The sequence below is a fragment of the Nannobrachium achirus genome (genome assembly GCF_963921795.1).
Source record: "Nannobrachium achirus genome assembly, chromosome: 14".
Lineage (NCBI taxonomy): Eukaryota > Metazoa > Chordata > Actinopteri > Myctophiformes > Myctophidae > Nannobrachium > Nannobrachium achirus.
The window spans coordinates 28,258,071-28,285,794 of NC_137821.1; the positions used below are offsets into that span (position 1 = coordinate 28,258,071).

The 27,724-nt window shown below is 41.3% G+C and overlaps 1 protein-coding gene across 1 annotated transcript in view; it reads right to left on the reverse strand.

Annotated features, from left to right (window-relative positions):
* Nucleotides 1-27,724, reverse strand: part of mpdz (multiple PDZ domain crumbs cell polarity complex component) — a 120,015-nt gene that overhangs the window by 62,804 nt on the left and 29,487 nt on the right. Inside the window, exons 12-24 of the mRNA XM_080741315.1 lie at nt 27,335-27,412; nt 25,776-25,855; nt 24,318-24,464; nt 23,484-23,654; nt 20,576-20,770; nt 17,842-18,051; nt 12,686-12,856; nt 8,323-8,548; nt 7,505-7,614; nt 7,025-7,139; nt 5,629-5,827; nt 4,841-4,882; nt 321-416 (exon numbers count right to left, since the gene is read on the reverse strand). Of these exons, the coding sequence (XP_080597441.1) occupies nt 321-416; nt 4,841-4,882; nt 5,629-5,827; nt 7,025-7,139; nt 7,505-7,614; nt 8,323-8,548; nt 12,686-12,856; nt 17,842-18,051; nt 20,576-20,770; nt 23,484-23,654; nt 24,318-24,464; nt 25,776-25,855; nt 27,335-27,412 (1,840 nt within the window). The remainder of the gene's footprint in view (nt 1-320; nt 417-4,840; nt 4,883-5,628; nt 5,828-7,024; nt 7,140-7,504; nt 7,615-8,322; nt 8,549-12,685; nt 12,857-17,841; nt 18,052-20,575; nt 20,771-23,483; nt 23,655-24,317; nt 24,465-25,775; nt 25,856-27,334; nt 27,413-27,724) is intronic.

Genomic DNA, 27,724 nt, shown 5'->3' on the forward strand with positions numbered 1-27,724 from the left:
GGCCTCGGCTTTGGTCAAAAGGAGCACATTCAAAGGTCTTTCTAATTAAAAATCTTCCGGGCTGACAACGGGTTGTTAAAAAAACGGAAGGTTCTTTAGAGTAGAAGGCAAGCTTCCAATTAAAACTTTACCGGGGACTCGGTGTGAAACCAACATACTTTTCTTAACTTTACACAAATATCTTCAATCTGTTTCAACTAAGAGATTCTTTTTGACTACAGACGCGCGTGGCAGTAGTTCTGTGGGATGCAGGTAACAGCGCGTGTCAAGCCTATTGCGGTCGTATCGTGTTTTTTTTTAAAGGAACTGTAGTGACATACTTTTGGGCTGGGATTTCTCCAGTGAAGGCTTCATCTTTCGCCTGCTCAAGGCTAACTTTGTACTCCTCCAGATACTCTGCTGGGACATAGGTGATGCTGAAAGCAAACACACACGCACACACGCACGCACAAATGCACACATACACACATGCACACCCACGCAAGCATGCACACAGCACACACACACACACAAGTACCAAGTTGAGCCTCAATAATATAATAATTTTAAAAAACTACTACTTGTACCACTAAAACCCAAAGATTTGTCATCATCAGCATCCCCATCATTCCACATTCACACGTTCCACTGGAGTTGGGCCAGGCATGCATGCACGTGAGCATGTATCACCACGAAATGACACAGCATCATTTACCGAGACATTAGTGCCAAAAGGAGGGTGCATTCATTTGAGTCCAACCTTTTTTTCTTTCTCTTTTTTCTCCTTCTTTTCGTTTCTAACAAAAAAAGAGAGTCGCTGTTATACATTTATGGCTGTCTCATTAGCATTCAGAAGCTGTCCTGTTTTTCTCCACCCTATCCAATTTTACTGTGCGCTCAAGATTGCAGCAGAAATGAACTCGAGTCTATTTTGTCGCTGTCGGGAGAAAACCTTGTATGTCCGAAAAAACTTTCCTTTTTATCATTGTATATAAATAAGGAAAATGGGGAACATGACAAATCTAAAAGCTCACAACGCGTCGCATCGCTACACGTTGTGAGCTTGTAGATCAGCAATTTTTACTACTTTTGTGCGATACTCTTGTATGCTCAAGTGGGGCATCGATTTACGAAAAAACCTAAAAAGTTGAAATATGGAGATACAAGGTTTCTCTCCGACAGCAACGATTTCTCAACCAAATGCATTCCGCCTATCAACGGCCCAAGGTGAGATGCCAATGAATTATGTATACACGGCATCTGACTATACAAAACAGATGTGCACCTTGTTCATAAATGTCTGAGCCAATAAAGTTTTCCACCACCGAATGCATCATGAATATCTTTTTCTTTTTTCTTCTTCTTTTTTTTTTAAACATGTCACATAGTTTTGAAGGGCAGAGCAATTCCGTAATTTGTGAGAGCACTTTACTGTTCCAAAATTAAGAATGTAGGTTAGTCAGTGCCAGGGTTTGATTTGTAAAGAAACTAATAAATAAAAAGAGGGTCTTAAACATGTATGTATATACAGTACATGTATGTATGTATGTATGTATGTATGTATGTATGTATGTATGTATGTATGTATGTATGTATGAATGTCTGTATTGTATATTTGTATTGTATATGTTTATCACCCTGTCTAAGTTAAACATTCAAGTCTGTCTTCTGTTAATTCTATTCTTGTTCTTTTCTCTCTCTCTCTTGCCCTCCACTCTCTAGTTTGAGAATCAGAATACTAAGCTGTCTCTGTACTTTTGTGTGTGGTATTTATGTATTTATTTGGTTTATTATTTTGGTGCCAGCATGTTGTCACTGGAAACAAAATTTGATGAAAAACCATTCTTAATTCTCATTTAGGCCTAGAATTATTGAATGCTTTAACCAGTGAAAAATAGCAGATATACAAGCTCACAGCGCGGCACCGACTTATCAAAGTCGGTCCTCCCACCTCCCAACATATTGAACCCAGGTCGGTAGGGCTGTCACAATTATTACATAATCGTCTAATCGTGATTATTTGACATAATCGTCATAATCGTTTCCAGTCAAAAATAGTGGAAATAGCAGATCTACAAGCTCACAACGCGTCGCATCGCGACGCGTTGTGAGCTTGTAGATCGGCTATTTCCACTATCAATGTTCATTTTCAAGTATAAAGTCGTCAAATATGTCCGTAATTTCTTTGTATATTTAGGTTATGTGTCATATCTACCGTGTGCAACTTCAAAGCCTAAAAGCCAAACAGAAATGTAATTGTCAACGACAAAAACACAATTAAATCGTTAATCGCAATTATTTGAGCGATTAATCGTCATGTAAAATGTCATATCGTGACAGCCCTACAGGTCGGTGCAATGGTGCGGCAGGTCTTTTTTCAGCTGGATTTCACATCAGGTTGATTCTGAAGAGCACTCTGATGGTTAAGCATAAACACCACGGCATGCAGACACAGTGGGGAATGTACCGCGGGCAACAGGTGTTTTAGGTGAACGAACCATGGTCATTTTGAACATCAGCACATGCAGCGTCAGACTCAGGAGAAAGGTGCATTCAGAGGAGCGCAAATCTCCGCCAGGAGGCACGCCCTAACACAGCGGCGTCCCGACTTGGAAAAATGGTCAGACATAGCGTTGTTGTCGGGTGAAAACCTTGTATGTCCAAAATCGTTCGTTTTGCATTTATCATTTTAAAAATCATTTAAACTAGTGAAAACAGCCGATCTACAAGCACACAACGCCTCGCACCGCGAGGCGTTGTGTGCTTGTAGATCTGCTGTTTTTACTACCTTTGTGTGACGGCCTTATATGATGAAGCAGGGCTTTACTTTGTGGAAAAAACGTACACATTTGAAACTTGGAGATACAAGGTTTCTGCCCAACAGTGACGATAGTATAGCCTACTATGAATCCCTATTAATGATTTTTTTGTATATTACTATATTATCAAAACAAATCTTTGTGTTTGGCCAATTATCGAGGGCCTACTTGCAATATCCTCCAATAATAATATGTATGCACAACCTGACAGCCACGAAAGCAACAGCACGGCATGTGATTACCAGTTGTACATAGTCTCTACTGTCTTCCTCCAGAGAAGTCACCAAAACATGTTATTTTCAAATCCACCATGCTCATTCAGCAACTCTAAATGTAATGGCAGTGATTTGTATTAGGCTATAATTTTGGTGCAAACTTTACTGAGCGTCAGCACTCTAAAGACTGTAAAAGGGACTAATAGTGAGACTCGAGACAGCCTTTTGACAGCTGTTGACTGTGAGCAGATATAAATACTGTCATTCGGAGTTTTTGGGTGTATGTTGTAACGTTCATAAATGAATATCTTGGTGCTAATCTAACGGAAACTTGTACCGGCTTGCATGTCTGTCATTGGGTTATAAATGAAAGGGAAAAATTAAATACATAGCTGTCTGTCATTGACGGATTTGAAAAATATGCAAGAACTGAAGTCCTGCAAGCGTGCACAACGCTGTTTGGCCCAGTAGTATGTGAGATCACACACACACAAACGCATGCACGCACACAAGCACGCATGTCTGCACGCATGTCTGCACGCCCGCGTGTGCACAAACACACATGTGCATGATAGGGCATTCACGAATAGTGATTTTTAGTATTCGAATTATTCAACCTCAAAGTATTCGAATAGTCGAATATTCGACCGGACTGGCCAAACTGTCAAATATTATGTAAGCAAGAGGCGAACATTGTGAAAATAGCAGATCTACATGCTCACAACGCCTTGCGTTACGAGGCGTTGTGAGTATGTAGATCGGCTATTTTCACAATATTTATATGCAGGACCGAGTCACATTAAATGTAATACCTACAATTCCAAGTACTTGTCAGGGTGGGGGTCCCCAGTTCAAATATGTTTATTTTGGGGGTCACTGCCTAAAAAGGTTTGAGAACCCCTGGTATAGAGCATTAACAAATTCATCCACCAGGGGCATTGACAACTCATTCCTATGACTTCCTATCTAGCCAAGCTTTATAAACAATATATTTTTTAAAGAGAAAACAATTAAAAAATGAAAATAAGCGAATATTTGACTTCGGTGAACAACATCGAATAGTGACTTTGATATTCAAATATTCGAATATTTGGTGAATGCCCTAGTGCATGATCTCCTGGCGGAGATAATGATTCAAGTAGAGACAGCGAACACGAGCAAGTTAGTAAGTTAGTAGAAGGGTAGTTAAAAAAACATGTAAATCACATAATCAGTTAATCACATAAGAAGGTCGGCAAGCATCTTAGACACAGCAATAGGATTACGAAATTTAGTGGTTAAAAGATGCAGGCAATCCAAAGATTTATCCAGATAATTTGAACCAATTTGTTAGAATGTGCAAGAACACACGATTATCAGCTTTGCTGCCACTACAAAGAACTAGCCATTAGGTTGATAGTTAGCATCCAATCCAATATGCTGTACCATAATAACAATTAAAGCAGTGGTCCTCAAAGTGAGACCCCCGGAGAGCTTGTGGGGGTTCCAATGAGTCCCCAGAAATATGTGTTAATATAGCATCAAAATCACTTTAGATACATTGGCTATTCTTTTTGTTATAAAAGTTTGGGAACCACTGAACTAAAGGAATGTCTCTTAACAACTGTTATTATTATAATTTTTCTTCAATAGTCAGTTGTAACTGACATGAACTATTTGGGTCGCAGAAGTGACATTCTACTTCTTTTTCTGGATAAAACCTGTTTCACCAGTCGGGAAAGGAAGCCCAGCTTCAGACATAGTAAACGAAATGACAGATAGAAAATGAAGACGGCAGGTTCTGCTAGCACACCACCAGCATGGAAGCGAGCCAATAGCCATACTCACACATAAAAGGGGCACAGATCGTCCTCGGGTGCACAAGCAGATCTAAAAAAAATGTGAAGAGTTGGGGATTTTATGCACCGAAGCTAACATACTGCCAAGTTTAGCACATCAAGCGGTACTTGTAAAATACCACATTACATTTTTTGCCTTTGAGGGAACTTTCCTCACAGTGTGGGAGGGAATAGTAGCTTCTTGCCCTCCCTGAACTAATTCAGTGCAGCCAACGGATAGAAACAATTTAGGGATCCATGGACAACATGACCGCTAATCTCTCTCCATAATTGATGCATTTATGAGAGCTTGCACTTCGTTAAAAAAACAAGCTGCCAATGCATAATTCCCTGTGGATCATCCTGTAAAAGAATGGAAGGACGGGCAAAGACACAGTAACTGTTAGTACATTATCAGTCTGACTTTTAACTAGTTGATGCATTAATAAGTATCCTTTGTAAGGCTTTTGATCACAGTTAACCTCATCTAATCATTCAAGGGTTGTTAGGGAAATAACTGGTAAAAACTGTAAAAAGTACTGAAAGAAAAACCTTAAAAACGAGAGGACGGCTCATGTTTCTAAACATGGCAAAATAGCATAAGACAATATCACCACAGCAAAATACAGTATATACAGTATATGTACTGTATAATCAAAGCAATTACAGAGCATGTATGATTACTTTACAACCGTAAAAACACTTATAAGTATTACGTGCATAATGTGTAAAGGAAATGTTTATTTTGCTGTAAGTCCCCTGGTGTCACTGAAACCATTGACAACGATGATGACTTACTCTAGGTCTGGTCCGATGAGAGAGTGTCTCCGGAGCATGGCGCGGGTCTGGGCATTAGACAGGTTGGCAGTGGGCTCGCGGTTGATGGCCAGGATGAGGTCCCCCACCCCCACGCGCCCATCGCGGCTGATGGAGCCCCCGGGTATGATGCTGCGAATGAGCATCCCAAAGCCATCCTTCACAGCGCTCACTGTCATTCCTTTGAGGCAGATCACGCACACACAAAGGACTTGCATGGTTATTTGAAATATTGCAGACTTAAATTGTTGCAAATTAACCCCCCCCGAATGTTGAATGCCGCAGACTACAAATTGCATGTGTCGTAAGGTTTTAGATTACCTTTTAATGGGGTGATTTAACAGTGGTGAACCGAATAAAATGGAAAGATTAGGATTTTCTCTAAAGAGACAATTAAATCAGAATCCCATTACTCCTGTAATATTTGGCCACTGAATAATTAAATTTAACAACTCTCACAAAAAGCTGGAATCCAGACAAGACAGACTGCAGCCTCAGGGCTGATGTCAAAAACACATAAAAAACTGGTTTATATTTCTTAGAGTAAAACAGAACAGCTCAGAATGCATGCAATAGTGATCCATCTTCACAGCGAAACTGAACCTTAAAATCTATTTATTTTATTCTCAGTCACAAAAGCAGCTCTCAAGTGCCTTTTCAGTTTTCTGCTATTTGTGGAGAAAGCTTTCACCGAAAACAGCCGATAAAACAAGTCGAACAGCTGTTTTCTGAGAGTACTGAGAGTACAAGTTCCCCCTCCAGGGGGAAACAGAATTGAACCTCGTGGTTTGGAAAGTATAGCCAGGATCATTTCAATATTTCTTTTAAACAAATCTGGCATTTTTAAAAGATACAAAAAATTCAATAAAAGGTATGAGTAAGAGAGTAAAGGCCAATGCTTCAGTCTAGCGCAGGGGTCTTCAACAGGGGGTCCGGAACCCCTAGGGGGTCCTCAGAGTTACTACAGGGGGTCTTCTGTAGAAGCCTTTTTTCTCCTTTTTTATATTAACCACTTGAACCCTAGCATCCATATTCAGAGAACTTTAGCCAAAAATAGCAGATTGGCTATTTTCGGCAAAGAGCTTTGGTATAGAGGGGGAAATGAGCAGATTAAGTACAGAGTGAAAGGTCAGGTTTTCTTTTTTTAAGTATTGACGGTTCAAGTGGTTAAAAACAAATTGACATGATTCTAAAATACACGATACATGATTGTGCTGTCAAACAAAGAAAAAACTATACAGAATCTATGAACATGGTTGTGGGGGTCCCTGCTTCATCTCTCTCTCAACTAAGGGGTCCTTGGCCTGAAAAGGTTGAAGACCCCTGGTCTAGTCGATCTGATTTACATTCCAAGAAGGTGAGGCAAACAAACACTCACCCAGGCTGCAGTTGCCCTTGACGACCGTGATGGTCCTTTCAAAATTGCTCCCTGGGGTGTGCAGCACTTCCTTGTCGTCCCCTTCGCCTGCTTGTTTCACAGCAGTGTCCTTATCCTTCAGGGTGATAATTCAGCACAAATATTCATCTACTAAATGAAAGCATTTTTTTAGGTCACATTCAGGACCCATGCAGTCATCTCCAGAGGCTAGGTTACGGGCAGAGGGTTGGATTGGGCGAGGAATACAAAATGAAGATGGTACTCAGATAACAAGTACTCCACAAGTGAATTGAAAAACAAGGGTTTATTGTCAATCATTATTTGGAGGCTTGTATGTGCCCTCTCAAAAGACCCTTGTCGTTGAAGCTCAATGCATACCAATACATTTGAATGTTTTTCTATCTTGTGACTGACGATCAAACAACAATAACAGATCGTTCTCTTTCTAGTTGAAGGTACTTATTTAAATGAGACGTGTACCTTCCTCGAGGCCTGTATTTCCCCAATGTCTCCAATTGAGACGGCTGGCTCCATCTGGAAGTGGAACGGCTCCAGAGGCTCCTCCTGAACATCAGTCCTGATACCGAGGCCTGTCACGAACAACGACATTTTACTCAACGGTTAACTGTCATGCAAATAATTGCCTGTAACGATTTAATTGTGTTTTTTTTTTTGGCATTGAACGTTACAACAAATTCCATTTCTGTTTGGCTAGAAGGCAAAAAACAACCACATACAAAAAACAACGACAAACAACTTAAATATACAAGCATTGACTGATTATTTGTGACCAATACCAATAATGAAAATAAATAATGCACTGTAAAAAAAATATTCCAGATTTAATTATCAAAATAGAGTTTACATTTTTTGGGGGAATTAGCCAATCTACAAGCTCACAACGCATCAGACGTTGTAGAGCTTGTAGATCGGCTATTTCCACAATCTTTTATTTTTTAAGTTTCTATGTCAGTGGTGCACTGGTGCTCAAACCTTTTCATGTGAAGGACCCACAAAACGATATGTATTTGGCCACGGACCCCCATCTCAAAATATTTATTTCCAGGGACCCCACCCAGAAGCAAAATTTTAATTACAAATGTTCGCTTGAAAAATACATAGCCTACAGTACATTCAAAGATCTGCACACAACTTTTCAAAAATAACAGATCTACAAGCTCGTATATCTGCTATTTTTCAATAGCTAAAGTATAAAACAATTAAGGCCCCTCTCGACCTTGGGCCCTAGTAACTCAGTCCCACTCGTGACGCCCCTGATAATAACAGGTCTGTGGTACCTGTTTCACTGAAGGGGCTGTATGAGCCCGAACTGTCCGTCGGCTCCATGCGGGAAGAGGAGTGCTGGGACAGGTAGGGATCAGAAGCACTCAGGAGCGAGTCAATCACAGCCTGACCTCTCAGACCGGGAGGAGTGAAAGCACTGGACTTCCCCTCTGGAGAGAAGGGTTCCGTAGTGTCCGCCAGGCCAGAACGCTCACTCAGCAAGTCCAACCGACCCGTCAGCTAGGATTAATTAACAAACAAAGTGGTGGGAAGAAAGCACTCAGATTATTATTTTCTTATTTTTTTGTTGCTTGAGTAAAAGTAGCAATACCACAATGTCGGAAAAACTCTGTTACAAGTAAAAGTACCAGTATTCAAAATGTACCGGGGGAAAGGTACATAAATATTGTTGGCGTCAATTATACCTGTACTGTACTGTACTGTACTGTACTGTACTGTACTGTACTGTACTGTACTGTGAGCTTGTACTGTAGATCAGCTTTTTTCAAATAGCCAAATCACATAGGGCTGAAGTGGTTAATGTATGCTTTGTAATAATAATACATATCTACAAAGTAACTAGTAACTAGAACTGCACTCTGTCGAGGTGACAACTTGCGCACTTGACTTGTGCACAAGTAGTAGGCCATGTAAGCGCCAGCATGAGGTGCGCTCACCACTGGCATCACCACTGGCAATGCCAGTGACATCACCACTGGCATCACCAGGAATGCTGGTCCCTCATTGGCTGTTAATGATGACGTTGCCAGAAGTGCTGGTCCCTCATTGGGCTACGGGTTTAAACACACATAGCTACCTACCTACATACCTACATAGTACATACGCAGCCGAACGCAGTACTTGCGCGCTCTGCTGGTGCAAGTAACTAGAGTTTACAAGTAATTTCAAGTAGAAATAGAAGTAATCGGAATTTTTAAGAAAAAGAAACTTGTACTTAAGTGCAGCACTTGAGTTTGTACTGAATAAAACAAAGCCCAGCAGCCGAATTAACGTTACACTGTGTTATGTCAACAACTGTTGGAGCGATGGGTGCGTATCAAACAGCTCAGTCACCCCTCAGCACTCCTTGTAATGAGCTGTAGGAAGGCCATCAGGCTGCCAGCGGAGAACAGCAGTAATTACTAATGATCCTGAGAGTGTGTGAGGCACTAAATGTAGCTTTATTATCACAGCACCACCTACAGTACTTGTATAATTCACCGCAACCAAGGCTGGGTAGCAATGAATCTCGGCTAACACTTAGCCGCTGGGGCCTCCGAAGGAGAGTAAACTCGTCAGTCCTTGGATTAAATCTACACTATGTAACTTTCCTTTTCTACCCACATATTTGGGTCTGCTTCTGCTGTGCAAGTGCTGAATTAGTTTTTTATTTTTTTTGGCTAATAGAGCCTGCCCGCTTGCTCTGGGAAGGAATTATATGTTGACCTTCAACATTTTTGTCAGAAACAGGATCTAAACCAGTGGTTACCAAACACTGGGTCGGGGCCCATTTGTGGATCACGTGCACATTTTTATGGGTCCCTTTTTTTAATAAATAAAAGAAGATTTGAAGAAATCCCATCAATTAGAAAACACATTTTTTAAGAAGTAGTGAAAATACCCAATCGACAAGCTCACAACGCGGCATGAAGCGATGCGTTGTGAGCTTGTAAGATCTGCTGTTTTCACTATTGGGTCCCACGGCAAACATCTAATCTCTCTTTTGGATCTCTACCTGAAAATTTTGGGAACCGCTGATCTATACCTCTCAAAAGAATAGTAGGGAGACCAAATACAACCACCCCAATTGTACAAGTTATTATGTTATACTAACTAACATACTCTACCTGAACAAAATAACATTTTATTCACACAAAAGAAAGTTACACAATACATCTTTAAGACACCCACAGACATAACTACTGAGATACAGAATAGAATAGAGCAAGAAATGGGCTGTTTCCTTCTAATGGGCTGCTGTGTATATTTGAGAAGCAATGGGATGGGAAGTCTACCAAGTATAGTAGGAGAACAGACTGATTTAAAATACATTCCGATATTAGAAAAGGGAGCAGTCAGGTGTGATGAGGACCGGAATGCCAAATAGGAGCGACTCTCAGAGGCATCAGAGAGAAATTAAAAGCAAAGCCTATCTGAGGGCTGGTAATAAAACCATGGCCATGCACACAGCACTTCTGAACAAAATATTAAGGCTAAGAAAAGTTTAATCCCCAGTACAAGAAGACTTAAACAAGTTTATCTTACTTTGAAAAAAACGAATTCATTTGTTATACCAGGAGATTATTCAGCAGTTTAAAATGTTTTCACATAAAAACTGTTGGTTTCTATTTATCAATTTATTGAATAATACTTTTTCCAACACAATGGTTTATTGGTCTAACCATGCCTAAATTAGGCTCCTGCAGCAGTATTCGTTTCTAGATGACTAAGCAAGTCTTGGGAATTCGTCACATTAGCATGCATAGTCCGAGCATTTCAGGCAAAAATCGTGCACTTTATGAAAGAAGCATGAAATTTGGCACACAGTTAGAACATGTCATATGGAACATTTTTGGCTATAGGGGCATCGCAGATTTGTCTTGGGGAACTTGTGGGAGCCAATCAAAGTTGCTCTCATAGACTTTACTATACAGTAAAATAATACAAAAAATAAATATGCTTTAAGTAGCATTTGAGGGGTCAAACTAGGGGTTTTTTCGGGATTCTGAATCCAATGCATTTGTTTTGCACAAAAAAACATTCCTTTCTGAGAAACGGCCACCACAAAACTTTGAAAAGTGATGACTCATCACTAAACCATAGTTTTATGGGGTCCGTTTTTAGCCCAAGGAATGTTTTTCCTGCAAAACAAATGTTTGCATTGGATTCAGAATCTAATCTTCAGTATCAAGCACGACTCCTCTGGTGAATACTGTTTCTTAAGCTTTTAAACCCGAGTGAGCCTCACGTCCTTACATTGCTCGCATGTACAGTATGAACCAGAAGAAAAACGTAGTCCATGGCCAAATCTATAAACTCATGCTAAGGCCTCACACAGCAACCGAAAAGTTGCTTGGAGCAGCTCCAAGATTGATCTAGATCAGGGTTCCCCAATAGGTGGCCCGCGGGGGGCTACTGTCTGGCCCACACCAACCCCAGTAATATTGGTGGTATAAGAGCAGCAACAACACTAGTATATCGTCGTTGTCGGGTGGAAATCTCGTATCTCCAAAGTTGTACGTTCTTTGGCAAATCATACAAGGCCGTCGCACAAAAGTAGTGAAAACAGCAGATCTACAAGCACACAACGCCTCGCACCGCGAGGCGTTGTGTGCTTGTAGATCGGCTGTTTTCACTAGTTTAAATCATCTTTAAAATTATAAATTCAAAACGAACGGTTTTGGACATACCGTACAAAATTTTCAACGAAAACTGTCGCTGGAGTAGTGGGAACGCCACCGTTGCCCCCTGCAATGTTGTGGCCCTCGACTTGGTACCCTAGACATAATTCGGCCCTTGGGGAAAACTAATTGGGGAACCCTGTTCTAGATATTTATTATTCATTGTGTCTTGGACCTCTTGTGCATAGCAAGAATTTACCTTGGCAATGATGCCATGCGGTGCGGTGACTACCAAACATTAAATCATGTAAACCATAGAGATAAATGTACAGAACAGACATTTCTATTTTATAGTAACCATATATAAAACATGTTAAAGTAACAGTAGCAGTGGTAAGAGTCCAATAACAGATAATAAACAGCAAAGCAATGCAGATGTCAATGTATCAGCTTGGCTAAAAAGCCACTGGAGATGTTGTAGGAGCTTGGTAAAGTGTGAATTTAGTGGTGTGGGTGGAGGGTGGTTGGCTTAAGGGAAGAAACTTCAAAGGTGTGATGCTGTGAATGTGGGTGATGTCATGTTCGTTTTCAGGAATAATGATGTCAAATGAATTCCGTTTTAGGATAGGAAAGAGTTGCTGCATCTGAAAAAGGTGCCTCTGGTTATCCAGAGTTGAAAGGGCAGTAATGGTTGCTGCTTTAAACGCAAGTCAATAGTACTTCCCATGACTTTTCTTTGACCCTCTACTGCACGAAGTAAACACATATTTATCATTGTGTGCTGCTGGGATATTGCAAAGTTAACCCCCCCCCCCCCCCCCCCCCCCCCCAAGCGACTTGTTCTTTTTGATTCTAAAAACACACATGCCAGTACACAGACAAATAGCCTATGCAAAACTGCATCGGGGTGGGTTGTGGCGGTTCTATTAAATAAACAACACAACATGCTGAGTTTGATTCCCTGCCCTCCCTGTTTCTTGTGTCCCTTCCATCTTAACAAAGCACAAATGGCCTGAAACATTTTTTAAGCACCAACCTTGGGTGTGGATGAGAGCAGGCTCATCTGGTAGTCCAGATCGGCGCTGCAGGCGCTGCCGTGCAGTGCGATCATGGAGGTCTGGAAGGTCCCGTCGAGGTCCTCCTCCATCCCCGAGTAACGGTGCTCCAGCAGCTTGTCATCTGACAGGTCTGAGTCATTGGTGTCAATCTGCGAAAAGGCATGGGAGCATGAATGACTGGAAGGTTATAGGTGGCAATTGACCCTATTGCAGTCGAATGCAAATGCGAGATATCCAATCACGGATACAGTAACTGGAAGCCGCCAGCCGCGGGGGCGGACCATTATTATCTCTAATGATGATTTGGAATTAAGAGAGGACTGGTTACACGAGACCAGTTTTCATTGGTTGCTTTTGGGAAGGAGTGGACAGGGCCAAGAGACTGAAACTACAGAGAGGGAGAGAATTCACCCTTTGTTAGCCTTCTGGTTGGTCCCTCCCTGACTGACCAACCAGCAAGCTCTACCTGCCTTGTCCCGCCCCTGGTTCCGCCTTTTTTATGTTGAATTTGCTAAAACATAATTTTTCTGTTTCAAATATTAGTATTGTCAAGCACCGCATAAAGATAGAAATGTTCAAATCAGATAATAAACTGAGCTTCCTTATTTTTTAAACAGAAATATATACACAAACCAGAAAGAAAATACATGTGAATACAGTGAAAGAGAACAAATATTCTAAATGTACATTAAAAACATTTAAAAACATGCTGAGTCACTATACTGCCACGGAGCAGCTCCATTTTACTGAAACCAAGTTTGAAATTAGAATTTAACACACAGAATAACAATACGAAGCAACTGAATAAAAATGGTAGTGGAGTGGATGGAGTGTCCCACGAGTGTCCCACCAAGACACAGCAACCAATGGGTGTGAAGAGGGGGCGGGACAACGGGCAGGACTTGACAAAGGGTGAATTGAAATTGACTTTGTATTTGCAATCCTCCAGCACAAAAGACCCAACAACTGGTCAGCTTTCCATGGAATCGGAAACAACTAACTAATGGCAAACAGCAGTAGGACACAGCCAACCTGGAAATGCGTACCTTGTTTCTAAACTGATAAACTACCAGCTAAAGCCTTTAAAATCCCTCATAACTATATTTATAGAAATACAAGTTGATAGGGGCAACCAATCCTCTCTTGGCCTACATTCAACATACGGTAAATGTTCCTGGCACCAAATTTTCACCAAGAGTAAATTGTTTACACAGAGGCCACTTTTCCTCCGCTGACCTTGAAGTTAGAACCAATTTGCTGTGATTCTCTTAAGGCGTCCCAATTTGGGGCATGTCATTGTGGGCTTAAAAAAGCTCTCAGCGCAAAGACAATTTTTAAAATAATTTAGATTTTCTTTTTCTGGTTAAGTGTTTAAGACTTGCATTAGAGATCAAGGAGAAAGTAATTATGTCACGAACAGCGGTAACAGAACTGGAACATTCAATAAGGACATGAAATCCCTTCGACATCAATTTCTTAATACTAGTCTTGAATAAATGCATTGCTGATCAGAATATTTAAATTTTGAGATTTCTTATTCATACTCATTCATTTTAAAGGTAATATCTGCATTTGCACTCGGACCTTGCCAAGTGTAGTAGTAATACAAACAGCCAATCCTCTTGGTGAAAATTAGACATGACAAATTAAACGATTGAAGTCTTTCCCCCCAAAAATCTGTTTCTTAATTAGTTTTTTCCCCACCCAGAGTGATTGGTCCCTTCACCAACACGCTAACTAACCCAGTGGTTCTCAACCTTTTCTGGACCAGGGCCCACTTGAAAAAGGGCCCACCCATCTGACCTCTTAACAGGTGTTAAGTGGCCAACTGGGTGGGCTGTGTGCGTTTTCAGAGCATGTTTATTTTAACGACCAATTCATCGATTGTCATCCGACTTGGATCAATGGAACGTCGTCGCTGTCGGGCAGAAACCTTGTATCTCCAAGTTTCAAATTTGTATGATTTTTTCTTAAAGTAAAGCCCCGCTTCATCATACAAGACTGTCGCAAAAAACTAGTGAAAATAGCAGATCTACAAGCACACAACGCCTCGCACAGGGAGTCGTTGAACGCTTGTCGATCGGCTATTTTCACTATTTTAAGAAAATTATAAACACAAATCAAAACGGTTTTGGACATACAAGGTTTCCACCCGACAACAACAAATTATAATATTTAACGTTATATTATCAATCATTAAGATCTTTTTGCCATTCATTTGGGGGCCCACTTCTTGCAATAGGTAACAGGAAAAGCCGACCTAAAACAAAGTCGACCCAAACTCGTTTCCCAACGGGTCTGTGGCCTTAAGCTAGATGCAGAATAGACAAAAATCGAATCTTTGCTTCTGGGGGTCCCTGGAACAAAGTATTTTGCAATGGGGGTCCGTGGCCAAATACATATCATTATGGGGGTCCTTTGACATGACAAAGTTTGAGAAACAATTATAGCAACATAATCTTTTTTCAGGAAAACTGTAGTTAGGATTTAGAAGACAGTTTTAGAATGTGCCTATCAGTGGTTAAGGACCCCCAAAATGTGTTTTTGGCCGCGGACCCCCATCTAAAAATATTTTGTTCCACGGATGGACCCCTATCGCAAAATATTTTGTTCCAGGGACCCCCAGAAGCAAAGATTATGTTTCAGTCTATTCTGCATAGCTTAAGGCCACAGACCCGTTGGGAAACGAGTTTGGGTCGACTTTGTTTTAGGTCGACCTTTCATGTATTCCTTGCAATACCCTGGCGGCCCACCAGTGGTCCCCGGGCCCACAGGTTGAGAACCATGGAACTAACCAATGCAGGCTCTGCTCGGTAAAGGAGCGCCTCAGACAGTCCTTCCTCCTCCCTGTGTTTAACCAACATAAATGAATGAGCGACACTCCATGACGCTGACCTTTCCTGCTCATCGCATGGCTGCGGAGAAGAGAGGGAGTCTCCATACACTCCCTATAGGACAGTGGAGAAATTCCTTTCCGAGTTCATTTGTATGGGATTTATTTAAATTGTTTGATTGGGTGAGATTTTATAGAGATTTTTTGTATTTGTTTACTGCTATAGTTACTAGTAAAAAGTGTTCAATAATGATTCGTCTGTTGTTTCAAGTTCATGGCGAACACTAAGGCTCTGTTTGGCATTTTCACTATAGCTCCGTTTTAACCTGACATTTTTGCAGCGAGCAAACCCAGAGAGAGAAAGAAAGAAGGGTTCGGGGAGAGGGAGAGAGGGAGACAGAGAGAGAGATAGAGAGAAAGCAAAAAAAAGTTGGTATTTGGAGGATTACATCGGTCAGACTCAACTTTGAGAGGCGATACATCAAAATACCTCCTGAAAGTACATTCCCCCTCGCCCGCAGAAGAGGCTGATAACTCCACAGTGGCTTCCTACAACTTTGTAATCCACCTAACCTTGGCAGCTCAGAGGCCTTCACTGTGTAATCCAACGGCAGATCCAATAAAGATAAGATAAGATCAACCTTTATTGATCCACGGAGGGAAATTCGGGTGTCACACAGGCAGCATCAGGCAGCGAAGGCAGAGAGACTCAAGCACAGGTGCAGCTAAGAGTCGAGAACCGAACCGAGATAAGTCAAAAATAAAAAATGTAATGCTATTCTGCTGGCCCTAGATACTTCTATGTTCACTGGCTCAAAAAAAAAAGGCACATCCCACAAGCAAAGAGTACAGATGCCTGGGGCCATAAACATGTTGTTTGAGAGACCCAATATTTTGACGGGTGCTTCAGTGCATTTTAACCCATTTAGGCCTAGAATTATTGAATGCTTTAACCAGTGAAAAATAGCAGATATACAAGCTCACAGCGCGGCACCGAGTGGTGCTGCGCTGCGAGCTTGTAGATCTGCTATTTTTGAAAAAGTCGTGAAAATGTGTGCAAATCTTTGAATATATGTATTTTCAAAGCGAACGTTTGTAGAACTCAAATTTTGCTTCTGGGGGGTCCCTGGAACTAAATATTTTGAGATGGGGGTCCGTGACCAAATAAATATCATTTTGGGGGTCCTTCACATGAAAACGTTTGAGAACCACTGACATAGTAGTCTCTCAAGAACAGACTAACTGAGCTCCAGTTAAGTGAAAAGGACCTTTTCTTTGACGATGGCTGGCCAGATTGCTGACATAGAAAACATAGGTTTTTCTTAGAAGGATTCAATAGACACGTATAGAATCGGGTCAAAATTCAAATTTTCACGATTTTTCAAAAATAGCAGATCTACAAGCTCGCAGCGCGGCACTCGGTGCCGCGCTGTGAGCTTGTATATCTGCTATTTTTCAATAGTTAAAGCATAAAATAATGATACACAATATAGTGTACCCGTTCTGAATGGGTTAAATGTGTGAGGAGTTCGTGCTCCTGGCCAAATTCAATAATGGAGCAATATCAAACAAAGGGCACGGGGTATTTTTTTAGGCCCACTCGTGCCCTTTATAAAGTGCCGCGCTTGAAGTGGTTTATCATGCAGACTATATCGTCTTTCCTGCATGAAAAATTCAAGCCACCTGTAAGGTGAACCCTCATTATTGGATACCGGGGGCCGCATAGTAAAAAGAGAAGACTCAAAGTGCACCTGCGAATAAGTCCCTGATAAATAAACAAGCTACGCAACAGCTAAACCACAGCATTCCCATCAGTAATGAATACTATATGAAAATACTGTTTTCTCAGCTTAGCGCGCCACAAATGTATGCAGACGTCTCCAGCCTCCTGCGCTTTGTCCTATCCTCACAACACTTACACAGGCCACTGAGTACACACACAAATAACGTTGCTGTCGGGCAGAAACCTTGTATCTCCATGTTTAAACTTTTTAGGTATTTTTTTCCCCCTAAATGAACACCCTAGTTCAACTTACAAGCGTGTCGCACAAAAGTAGTGAAAATAGCAGATCTGCGAGCTCACAGAGCGTCGCAATAGGACACGTTGTGAGCTTGTAGAGTGGCTATTTTCCCCCAACTTAAAATGTTTTTAAAATAATAATAAAAAAGGAACGTTCTTTTTACAAGGTTTACACCCCACAGCGACGGTAAACAAACACTTTCCACGGGGCACACACAGCAAAAGCAAAGAGAGCAAATAAATAAATAAACCAAAGAAGCAGGTTTGGATTTCAAGCTTACAGGCAACGGCTTGGCCACTCCTATCTGGACGGTGCCGAGCTTGGCCCCTTTCAGAGCCTGGACGGCGTCCTCCAGGCTGGCGTCCTCCAGGTCGGTGCTGTTGACGAACATGAGCCGGTCTCCGGGCAGCAGCCTGCCGTCCTGCTCCGCCACGCCGCGGGGAACCAGAGAGCGGATCACTATCACCGTCTTAGCAGGGTCCGTCGGGTCCTGAGGAGGAGCCAAAAAGCCAAGGCAAGCCACGGTTAGAACAGGAAGGGTTTGAGGGGAAAAAACGGGAGTGGAAAAGCAAGAGAGTGCTTGATGCAACCTTTAGCTTTCAGCAAGAAGGGAAAAGGAGTTTGTTTTTGCTGTGTATGTTAGGGCATTCACCAAATATTCGAATATTCGAATATCAAAGTCACTATTCGATGTTGTTCACCGAAGTCGAATATTCGCTTATTTAATTTTTTATTGTTTTCTCTTAACATTTTAAAAAAAAGAAAATAGGCTGTGACCCCCAAAATAAACATATTTGAACTGGGGACCAACATCCTGACAAGCACTTGGAATTGTAGGTATTACATTTAATGTAAAATCCATTCAAGTAAGGGTTTTGGCAGTGGTGGATAAAGTACTCACATTTTTTACTTATATCAATACTGCAATGTACAAATATTCTGTTACAATTAAAAGTCCAGAATTCAAAATGTACTTGAGTAAAAGTAAGAAAGTATTGGCATCAAAATCAACTTAAAGTACCAAATGTAAAAGTGCAGAATGTTTGAAACTAGCAGGTTTACAAGGTTGACTTGTGAGCTTGTAGGTATAAGAAAGGGCTAAAGTGGTTTATGTATTTTTTATAATATTATAATTTATATCTGCAGAGTAACTAGTAACTAAAGGTTTTCAAATAATTGTAGTGGAGTAAAAGTACAATATTTGGACCCGAGATGTAGTGGAGTTAGTAGAAGTAAAAGTAAAGGAAATTGGAAATACTCAAGTAAAGTACAGGTACCTCAAAGTCAAAACTGTACTTAAAGGAGACTTTGCCACTTTTCAACCTCATCGTTTGACAGGAAAAACTATTTTAGATTTTTATTATCGCAAGAACAATAGCTTCCACTTTAACATTGCAACTATTCAGGAATAAAAAGCCTGCATTTTCTATTAGCTTGGATTCCCCATTGATGATGTCACAAGACTATGGATTTCTGAACTTCCCACAGCTCTCCTAAGAGACTTGGACCGAGTAGATTCATTTTTTTTATTTTTTCAATTTTATTATGAACATTAGTGAGGACCATAATGAAGATAGGTTGAAAAGTGGTGAATTATCCTTTAAAGCAGGGGTCTTCAACAGGGGGTCCGCAACCCCTAGGGGGTCCGCGGAGGTACTGCAGGGGGTCCGCGAAATTATTGGTAAAAAAAAAGAAAAAAAAGAAGAAGATTTCAAAAAATGTTGTTTTTCATATTTATGTTAAAAAATAAATCATGATTCTATCTATTTTGAATAGCTTGAATACATGATTACTATGCAATTGACAGATTGTTGATATTATTGACATTGTTTCTCAGTTAATAAGTAGTATGTTTAGAAATGGTAGTGGTACGGCCCACCCTGCTCGCTGTAACTTGTACATGTTTAAAACAAAAAATATGTCGTAGCCCCGACCCCCCCACTCTACGAGGTGGTAGGGGGTCCCTGCTCCATCTCCTCATCAGTTTGGGGGTCCCCGGCCTGAAAACGTTGAAGACCCCTGCTTTAACAACTTGCCTGCCAAGGGTTAAAAAAAAATCTATCTAAGAACGGTCAGGCTTTTTACAAAAAATTAAAATGAAAATAAATAAAAAAACATTTTTTGAAAAAAAATAAGCTCTCAGAAGATGTCCATTTCCCCCTTGCAGTTGGCAGAAAAATATAATCAACCCCAAGAAAAATCAATTTTTAGATTAACACACACAAACAATTACAGCATGTGGATGGCGGCCATTTTGGCAGCCATCTTGAAGAAGGTGTGCAGAAAGCTGATTACATGAATAACATTTTTATATTTTTTTATCAGCATCACAGGCTGCCCAGAGAGCAGTGAACACATTGCTGTCTCATATATTAGTGAACAGTGCCCCCCAGTGGCCAAAAATGGTAAAACGTATATAAACGTTTTTGCCAGGCAACAGCTGGGTACCCAAAAACGTATATAAACTTTTGGCAGGGAATGTGTTAAAGGACAACTTTAGTTTTTTACATCAAGGGTTCATATTCTTTGTAATTAAAGAATATAAAATATGAGTGTTAAAATTATTTCATTTACTTCTTTCTATAGTTTTAGAGATTCTTATTTCAGTGGCTGGGGGCATGAGTACAAGTGGCTAAATATGTCAATTTACACAGAATAATCCCATTCCCAAGATACAACGCAACCTTTCATGGTTGGATGTGACTTATGGGGGCTAGAAGTGTTACTGTAAATAACAATAAAGAAACTGCTGGCTTATTGTGTCTAAAAAGACATATTTAGCCACTTGTACGCATGCCCCCATGCGTACGCATGCCCCACATTTTAGCATGGTAAAACAATAGAACGAAGAAAATGAAAACATTTTAACACTCACTTTTTCTTTTCTCTATTACAATCTAAAATATGAACCCTTGTTGTAAAAAAGCAAAGTTGTCCTTTAAGTACAGTTTTTAGTTAATTTACACCCCTCGGTTTTGGACATAGAAGCTTGTCTCAGACTCAGAATCCCCCACCTGATAATCCAGAATGCTGAATCCCAGTCCTCCCTCTGCCTTCTCCAGCTCGATGTTCTGCACCTCAGACTCCCACATGGCCAGTGGAGCTCCCAGCGCCTCCTCGTTCACATTATCCCGCTCCGACAGCTCCTCCGCCTGCACCTCGGCATCTCCGGGAGACGAGAACCCGCCGCCGCCGAGCTCGATTTGGTCCTGCAAGAATCAAAACCCCCACCCCAAAATCTCAGCTGCAGCGCATACATGGCTCTCTCTATATTTTACTCCGCCTAACCCATTTGGATCTGCAAAGCAACCGTGTGACTTTAAGTTTGAACCACTTCATTTTAACCATTCCTTTAGGATGTAGCTATTCAAAAATAGCAGATATACAAGCTCATAGCGCGGCACTCTCGGTGCCGCGCTATGAGCTTGTAGATCTGCTATTTTTTGCAAAATCACGAAAATGTGTACAAATCTTTGAATATACTGTATATATATTTTTTAAGTGAACATTTGTAACTCAAATATTTCTTTCTCCCGGGGACCCTGGAACAAAATATTTTGAGATGGGGTCAGGTAGTCAAATACACATAATTCTAGCGTTCCTTATTGGCATTAAAAGGTTTGAGCACCACTAATATAGAAACATAGGCTTTTTTCTTTATTTATTTATTTTTTAAGAAAACTGTTAGGATTTAGAAAACGATTGTAGAATCGGGTCCTCGGTCTAAACAAGCTAACCCATAGGCCTGCCGCTACCCCTTCCAGTTCCACTTCATAAGTTTCTGTCGGGAGATGAAAGGGATCTTTGGGATTGGTAGGGGCCAGGGTAATGTTATCACAGCTAAAGCTGCACAGATGAAAACCGCCCTCCTCCCACCAAAGGGAAGCCTCCTTTTGAAGTCTCCACGTTGCCGGCCACTGCCGTCGAGGTATTACTGCGTGGGTTGTTGATACTGCGGCGTGGGCCGCCCTGCACGCTTATCCCTGAATCTTAATCCATTGTCACTGGCAATCTAGAAGAGCAGCGGAGCGGTGGACAGCTATGGCTGCTTGGTTAACGAGAGTTCGCGGGTTACGAGGATGAAGCCCTGAAAATTATTTCTCACCAATCACATCCTCTACTTCAGTGGTTCTCAAAAAGGCGTCCGGGGACCCCCAGGGGTCCTTGAGGGGCTCCCAAAATCATCTAATATACAGTAGCATCGCAGTCAGTCTAACCACTTTAAACGTATATATCGTCGTTGTCAGGTGGAAACCTTGTATGTCCAAAACCATTTTTTGTTTTGTATTTATCATTTTAAAAATGAGTTAAACTAGTGAAAACAGCCGATCTACAAGCACACAACGCCTCGCGCCGCGAGGCGTTGTGTGCTTATAGATCTGCTGTTTTCACTACTTTTGTGCGACGGCCTTGTCTGATGAAGCAGGGCTTTACTTCGCGAAAAAACGTACACATTTGAAACTTGGAGATACAAGGTTTCTGCCCGACAGTAACGATATATACATTGGCTATTTGAAAATCGACAAGATCACGATGCGTCGCTACATGCATCGCGTTCTCGTAGATCCCCTATTTTCAATCAAATCTTGAATAAAAATAAAAGTACATTTGAAACATTGTAACTACAGATATTTTTTTGTGGTCGGACCCTGGCACAAAATCTTTTCAGATGGGGATCTGCGGCCAAATAGATATCAATTTCAGCGTTGGTGACATGAAAAAGTTGGAGAACCACGTTGGGAAATAGCTGGTTTTTATTTATATGTATTTATAATGTACGGTATCTATGATGCATTATTGCATTTGGAGGAGAGGCTTCCCTATCTGCTGCAATGCTGCGTGAGCCCTTGCATACGGTACATAGTGAATGCATAGCTCTGCATGCTAATGGGCCATACAATGAAAGTGATGATATCAGCACCGCAAGCCACTATTTTGGTTCCCATTCAAGGCCATTATTTTTGAATGCTCACTCATGCACCGCAAATGATACAATTTCTGAAACGCCCCGACAACCGTATTTCCATAACTTCATTAGTTATTATAACGTAATTTATTGTTCTTTTATTCTTGTCAGTCAGTGCATATGCTGTTACACCAGGGCTTCCTAAATCTTTGAGCTCCGCACCCAAAAGAGAAATGGATCGTCTCCCTGGGACCCAAAAGAATAAAAGAATAAACACATTACATGTGTCCTACTTCAGAAATAGTGAAAGTAGCAGATCTACAAGCTCACAATGTATTGCATAGTGACATGTTGAGAGCTTGTAGATCAGCCATTTTCACAACCACAAAAAAAGGTTTTACATTTTTGTCCCTGAAATCGCTTATCATTATTTTGTATGTTTTCAAATGATAACAAAACATAGGAAACGTTTTAAAAAAGGGGATGTTTACTCAGTCTGCGAACCAAAAAAAAAAGGCGGTCCCCGGACCCCACTTTGCACTACCGTACCAAAGATATTTAATTAATGAAGATAGCTCATCCTCATTGGATCCACTAGAGTGCGACATGGTACACAAAGCCTACAAATAGACTCCTAAGTGGGCGCCGGCTCTGACGGCAAATCTCGCACACGTCCTGTTTACTGGTGCTATAGATCCCGCGAGAGTGTGTTGCTGGGACAGCTAAAGAGCAATATAAAGTTGATTTTCTCAGTTGTTGTGTCGCTGAAAAAAGCCACTTTAGTATGACAATTTTGTTAATATTATGTGGCTTGTGATGATCTGGTCCAATATTTAGTTCAGTGACTATAGCTTCTGAACTATTATTTTGCTCTGTGTTCACGTTAGCATCTCTCATTGTAAATGAATAGACTCCAAACATGCTTCCGCCTCCTAAAAAGGTATCTACCTCTGCCACACAGAAACGGGAAGTACAGGTCTTTTGCACCCTCTTGCTATCGCCCTCTTGGACCGTACCTTTACTTCAGACGTTAAGGGAAAAGCCGGGGCTCCTGGTTGGTCCGCGTCCATGTCAGTCTGCAGAAGAGGGGCGGGCCTACAGCATGACATGTGCACGTAGAGAGGAAGCTCCTTCAGGATTCTGACCACTTCCTTGTGGGACTCTCCAATCAGGGAGATGCCATTCACCTGGGGGATGGGAATGGGAGATATGGGTTAGAGAAGAAAATAATCTGCACTCAAAGATTTGGATGACCCCCTGTAGTAACTTTGAGGACTCCCTAGGGGTCCTTCTGGTACTTTTTAATTCATTACGGCACGGGCAGCATACACGGACGCGTTTCGGCGTCAAGCCATCCTCAACGTGTATGAATCAGATACACACTGAGCAAGGCTTTGCATGTATATAGACTGTGTGTGCTCGTTTTTGTTTCTACTGCAAGGTTTGACAGCGACAATATGTAACCATACACAATTGTTTGTTGAATAATGCTAAATACTTTGAAATATTGTATTAGCTAGGTAAAAGATATTTTGTCCATTGGTCCAACACAATATCGTCACTATCTTCAAATGTGTAAGTTTTTTCGTAAAGTAAAGCCCTGCTTCATCATACAAGGATTTCGCACAAAACTAGTGAAAATAGACGATCTGCAAGCACACAACGCCTCGCACCCTTGCGCGTCGTTTTTAAAATAATAACAAAAAAAGAAAGGTTTGGACAAGGTTTCCACCAGACGACGACAACATATTAAAATGCGTTCATAAAAGATGAATAAAAGCTAACTGTGAATATGAAGGACCTGTCTGGAACATTCAGGTCATGGTCTACAGTATTTTTAGGAGCTCTACCTCCAGCAGTTCGTCTCCACTGAACAGCTTTCCGCAGCGGCCCACCGGCCCCTCTGGCAGCACAGAGCGGATGTAGTGGTGGCCGCTGTTAGCCTCCAGACTGATGCCCAGGCCACTGTTCTCACTGAACTTCTCCACCTGAGCCACCTGAACATGGAAGAAAGCACCACAATGAATGTACAAACACTCTTTTAGTAAAAGTCTGGTATTAAAAATGTTGACTTGAGTAAAAGGACAAAAGTGTAGTCATACATAAAAGACGCAACGAAAATAGACACTCTAGAACAGGGTTCCCCAATTAGTTTTCCCCAAGGGCCGAATTATGTCTAGGGTACCAAGCCACACAACATTGCAGGGGGCGACGGCGGCGTTCCTGCTACTCCAGCGACTGCGACAGTTCAGATATCGTCGTTGTTGGGTGAAAATCTTTATCATTTTTTTAAATCATTTTAAAAAATATTTAAACTAGTGAAAACAGCCGATCTACAAGCACACAACGCCTCGCACCCTTTGTGCGACGGCCTTGTATGATTTGCGAAAGAACATACAAATTTGGAGATACGAGATTTCCACCCGACAACGACGAAATACTAGTGTTGTTGCTTCTCTTATACCACCATTATTACTGGGGTTGGTGGGGGCCAGGGCCGCCTATTGGGGAACCCTGCTCTAGAAGCTCACAACGCGTCGATTGCTGCGATGCGACGTGTGTTTGTAGATTGGCTATGTTTTAATAGCCAAAGAATAAAATAGGGATTAGGTGGTTAACGTATGTTTTGTATGAATAATCTAAATCTAGAAAGTACCCTGCAACTAAGGATGCCTAAGACATGGAGTGGAGTAGAAGTATTAAGTACTGAAAAATGGAAAAACTCAAGTAGATTAAAAGTATGTCGTACTGCATGGCAACATAACCATAACTCAAAAGGGTTGCAAGGTGAGTTTAGCCACATTAACCCTGGTGTCCCTATTTTTGGCAAGTCATTATAGGTGAAAATTCACCAAAATAGCTGAGGCTTCAATGCTTAAGTTCTACGTACACCGGTATCGCAGAGGAAAGTAGCAGATCTACAAGCCTGTAGTGCGTTGACATGCAACACACTGTGAGCTTGTAGATCTGCTATTTCTGTTGTGCGACCACATCAGGCTTATGTGGTTAGCCTATGAGGCATTGCTGTCCTTATTATTATTATTATAACCACAAATCTTGTAATGCATTCCAGAGCCTTTACTACGGATTAATTTTGTCTTGGAGAGAGACACTTGTGTGCCCTTGCTCCATTGTGTGGCATGTCCTCGACCGTCACGCCACACCGCTAAAAAAGTTTAACACGTTCCCAAACGCTCGGGAGAGTATTAAAAAAGACCCATAAGTACTGGTCGTGAGGGAGTCTAAAAGTACACATTTCAATGTGAAAGAGAAACTCGGCTTTTGAAAAACAAAAACAAAACACTTACTACGACTTCATTGCTGGGCCCCAGAATCCCCATCCACTTGTTCATTAGCTCCTGCTCTTCAAACGCTGTTAGCTTGATCCCTTGAAAAACATGATATACAGCACCGGCTTAAAAGCAACAAAAACAACAACAACAGCGGGGACCAGAATGCAGATCTATGCAAAGCAATTCACGTCAGGCACTGCAACTTAACTACCCTCTAACTCTCTGCAATGTGCTCAAGATGGAGTGAGGAGGCGAGCCTCGCATCAAAAAGAAAATGTCATCTGCCATCCTGACGCTGTCGAGCAGAAACCTTGTATCTCTGTGTTTCAATTTTGTATGTTTTTTTTCCCCTTTTTTTTTTAAAGTTAATTCCTACTTATATTCATACTATAGTGTCGCACAAAAGTAGCTAAATACAAGCTCAAAGTGAGCTTGTAGATTGTTCGCAAAGCCTTGCCATTTTAAAATATGCTTTTTTAAGTAATACTGAAAATGGTTATGTGTCTGGGTTTTATAAATCTAGAACCAATGAAAGGAATTAACAAGAGCTCGTCAACTACACAGGATCCATTGGAACACAGGGATCCTTTTGTTTTGTTTTTTTGTAAAAAGTAAGTAAGAAACTAGCTCCTTTCGGAACCTCTCCCTCCGCTATACAGCTCCGAGACAAAAACATGGAACTGGTTGACAAAACGATCGATTTAAAAAGTATTGTTTCAACACATCGCTTGGATTACCCCCGCCGTTAAAAAAGTGTGAGAGACGGGTATAGGACCTTTACTTTTTGGATACGATGTTTGGTGAAGATAAGAATGGTCAAAAAAACGTGGCAAACTATCCCCGGAAAAGCTCGGGCTCGTTATGAGCAGGAACCTCATCTCGGAGCTGTATAGCGGAGGGAGAGGTTCCGAAAGGAGCGGGTGATATGGTGATAATTATCGTTGAGACGATACAATGTTTCCAGTTTCCACGATATGCCTTTTCAGAAGTATCGTATATATATCGTGAATTCGTGATACAATTGAGGGAGCCTTGTAAAAAATCCTGTTTAATCGTTAATACAGAGATTCATTGTCGAATTCAATTTAAACCTGCATTTTGGTCTAAATCAGTAGTTCTCAAACTTTAAAATGTCAAGGTCTCCCCTTAACTTAAGAGTTACATACTTGTAAAGTTCAATTTAGGCCTCCCAAAAGTAACCCAGAGAGTCTAGTTTTTGTAAAGTAACTTGAAAATCAACCATAAAAACGAATGTGAAAAAGAACCGTGATAAAATCCTGTATCGTGATACAGCTTGGGAAAATATTGTGATGTTGTATTTTTCCATATGGCCCACCCCTAGCAGCTAGTAAGAAAGGTACGTTATGGACATTGGACATACAAGGTTTCCACCCCGACAGTGACTCTCTCTGCAATCAAGGCGCTATCTGGGAAGCCATGGCCAGCACCGGTCTCAGTACTTCATATAATTATAGGAGCTCAGTGTGCTGCCGTAATAGCCTGCATCCTGGCCCACTGCTCTCCATTATGTCATCATGTCAGTTGTGCTCAGTAAAGGGATGTCAGCCTCCTACCGTTCCTGTCCTCCGTTAGCTGATCCTTGGCTGGAGTGACATCGGATACGTCGCTCTGGGGGTTGAGTGGCTTCTCATCTGTAAGGCAGTGGAAGAAAACACAGTTAAGGATGGCAAGAGGCATGGCAAAATAAACAAATGCGTGCTGACGAATGTGTGCTGACAACAGAATATGCAATATGACAGTGGTTCTCAAACTCTCAAATTTCAAGGTCTCCCCTTAACTCTGACAGCATACAAATGGAACCAAATGGACCCTAACGAGTCCATTTGGTTCCATTTGCATACTATTAGAGTTACAGAATTGTATGGGTCAATTTAGACCCCCATAAAGGAACCCACAAAGTTGCTGGAATCCACTCTGAGAACCAATGCAATATGAAAACAACT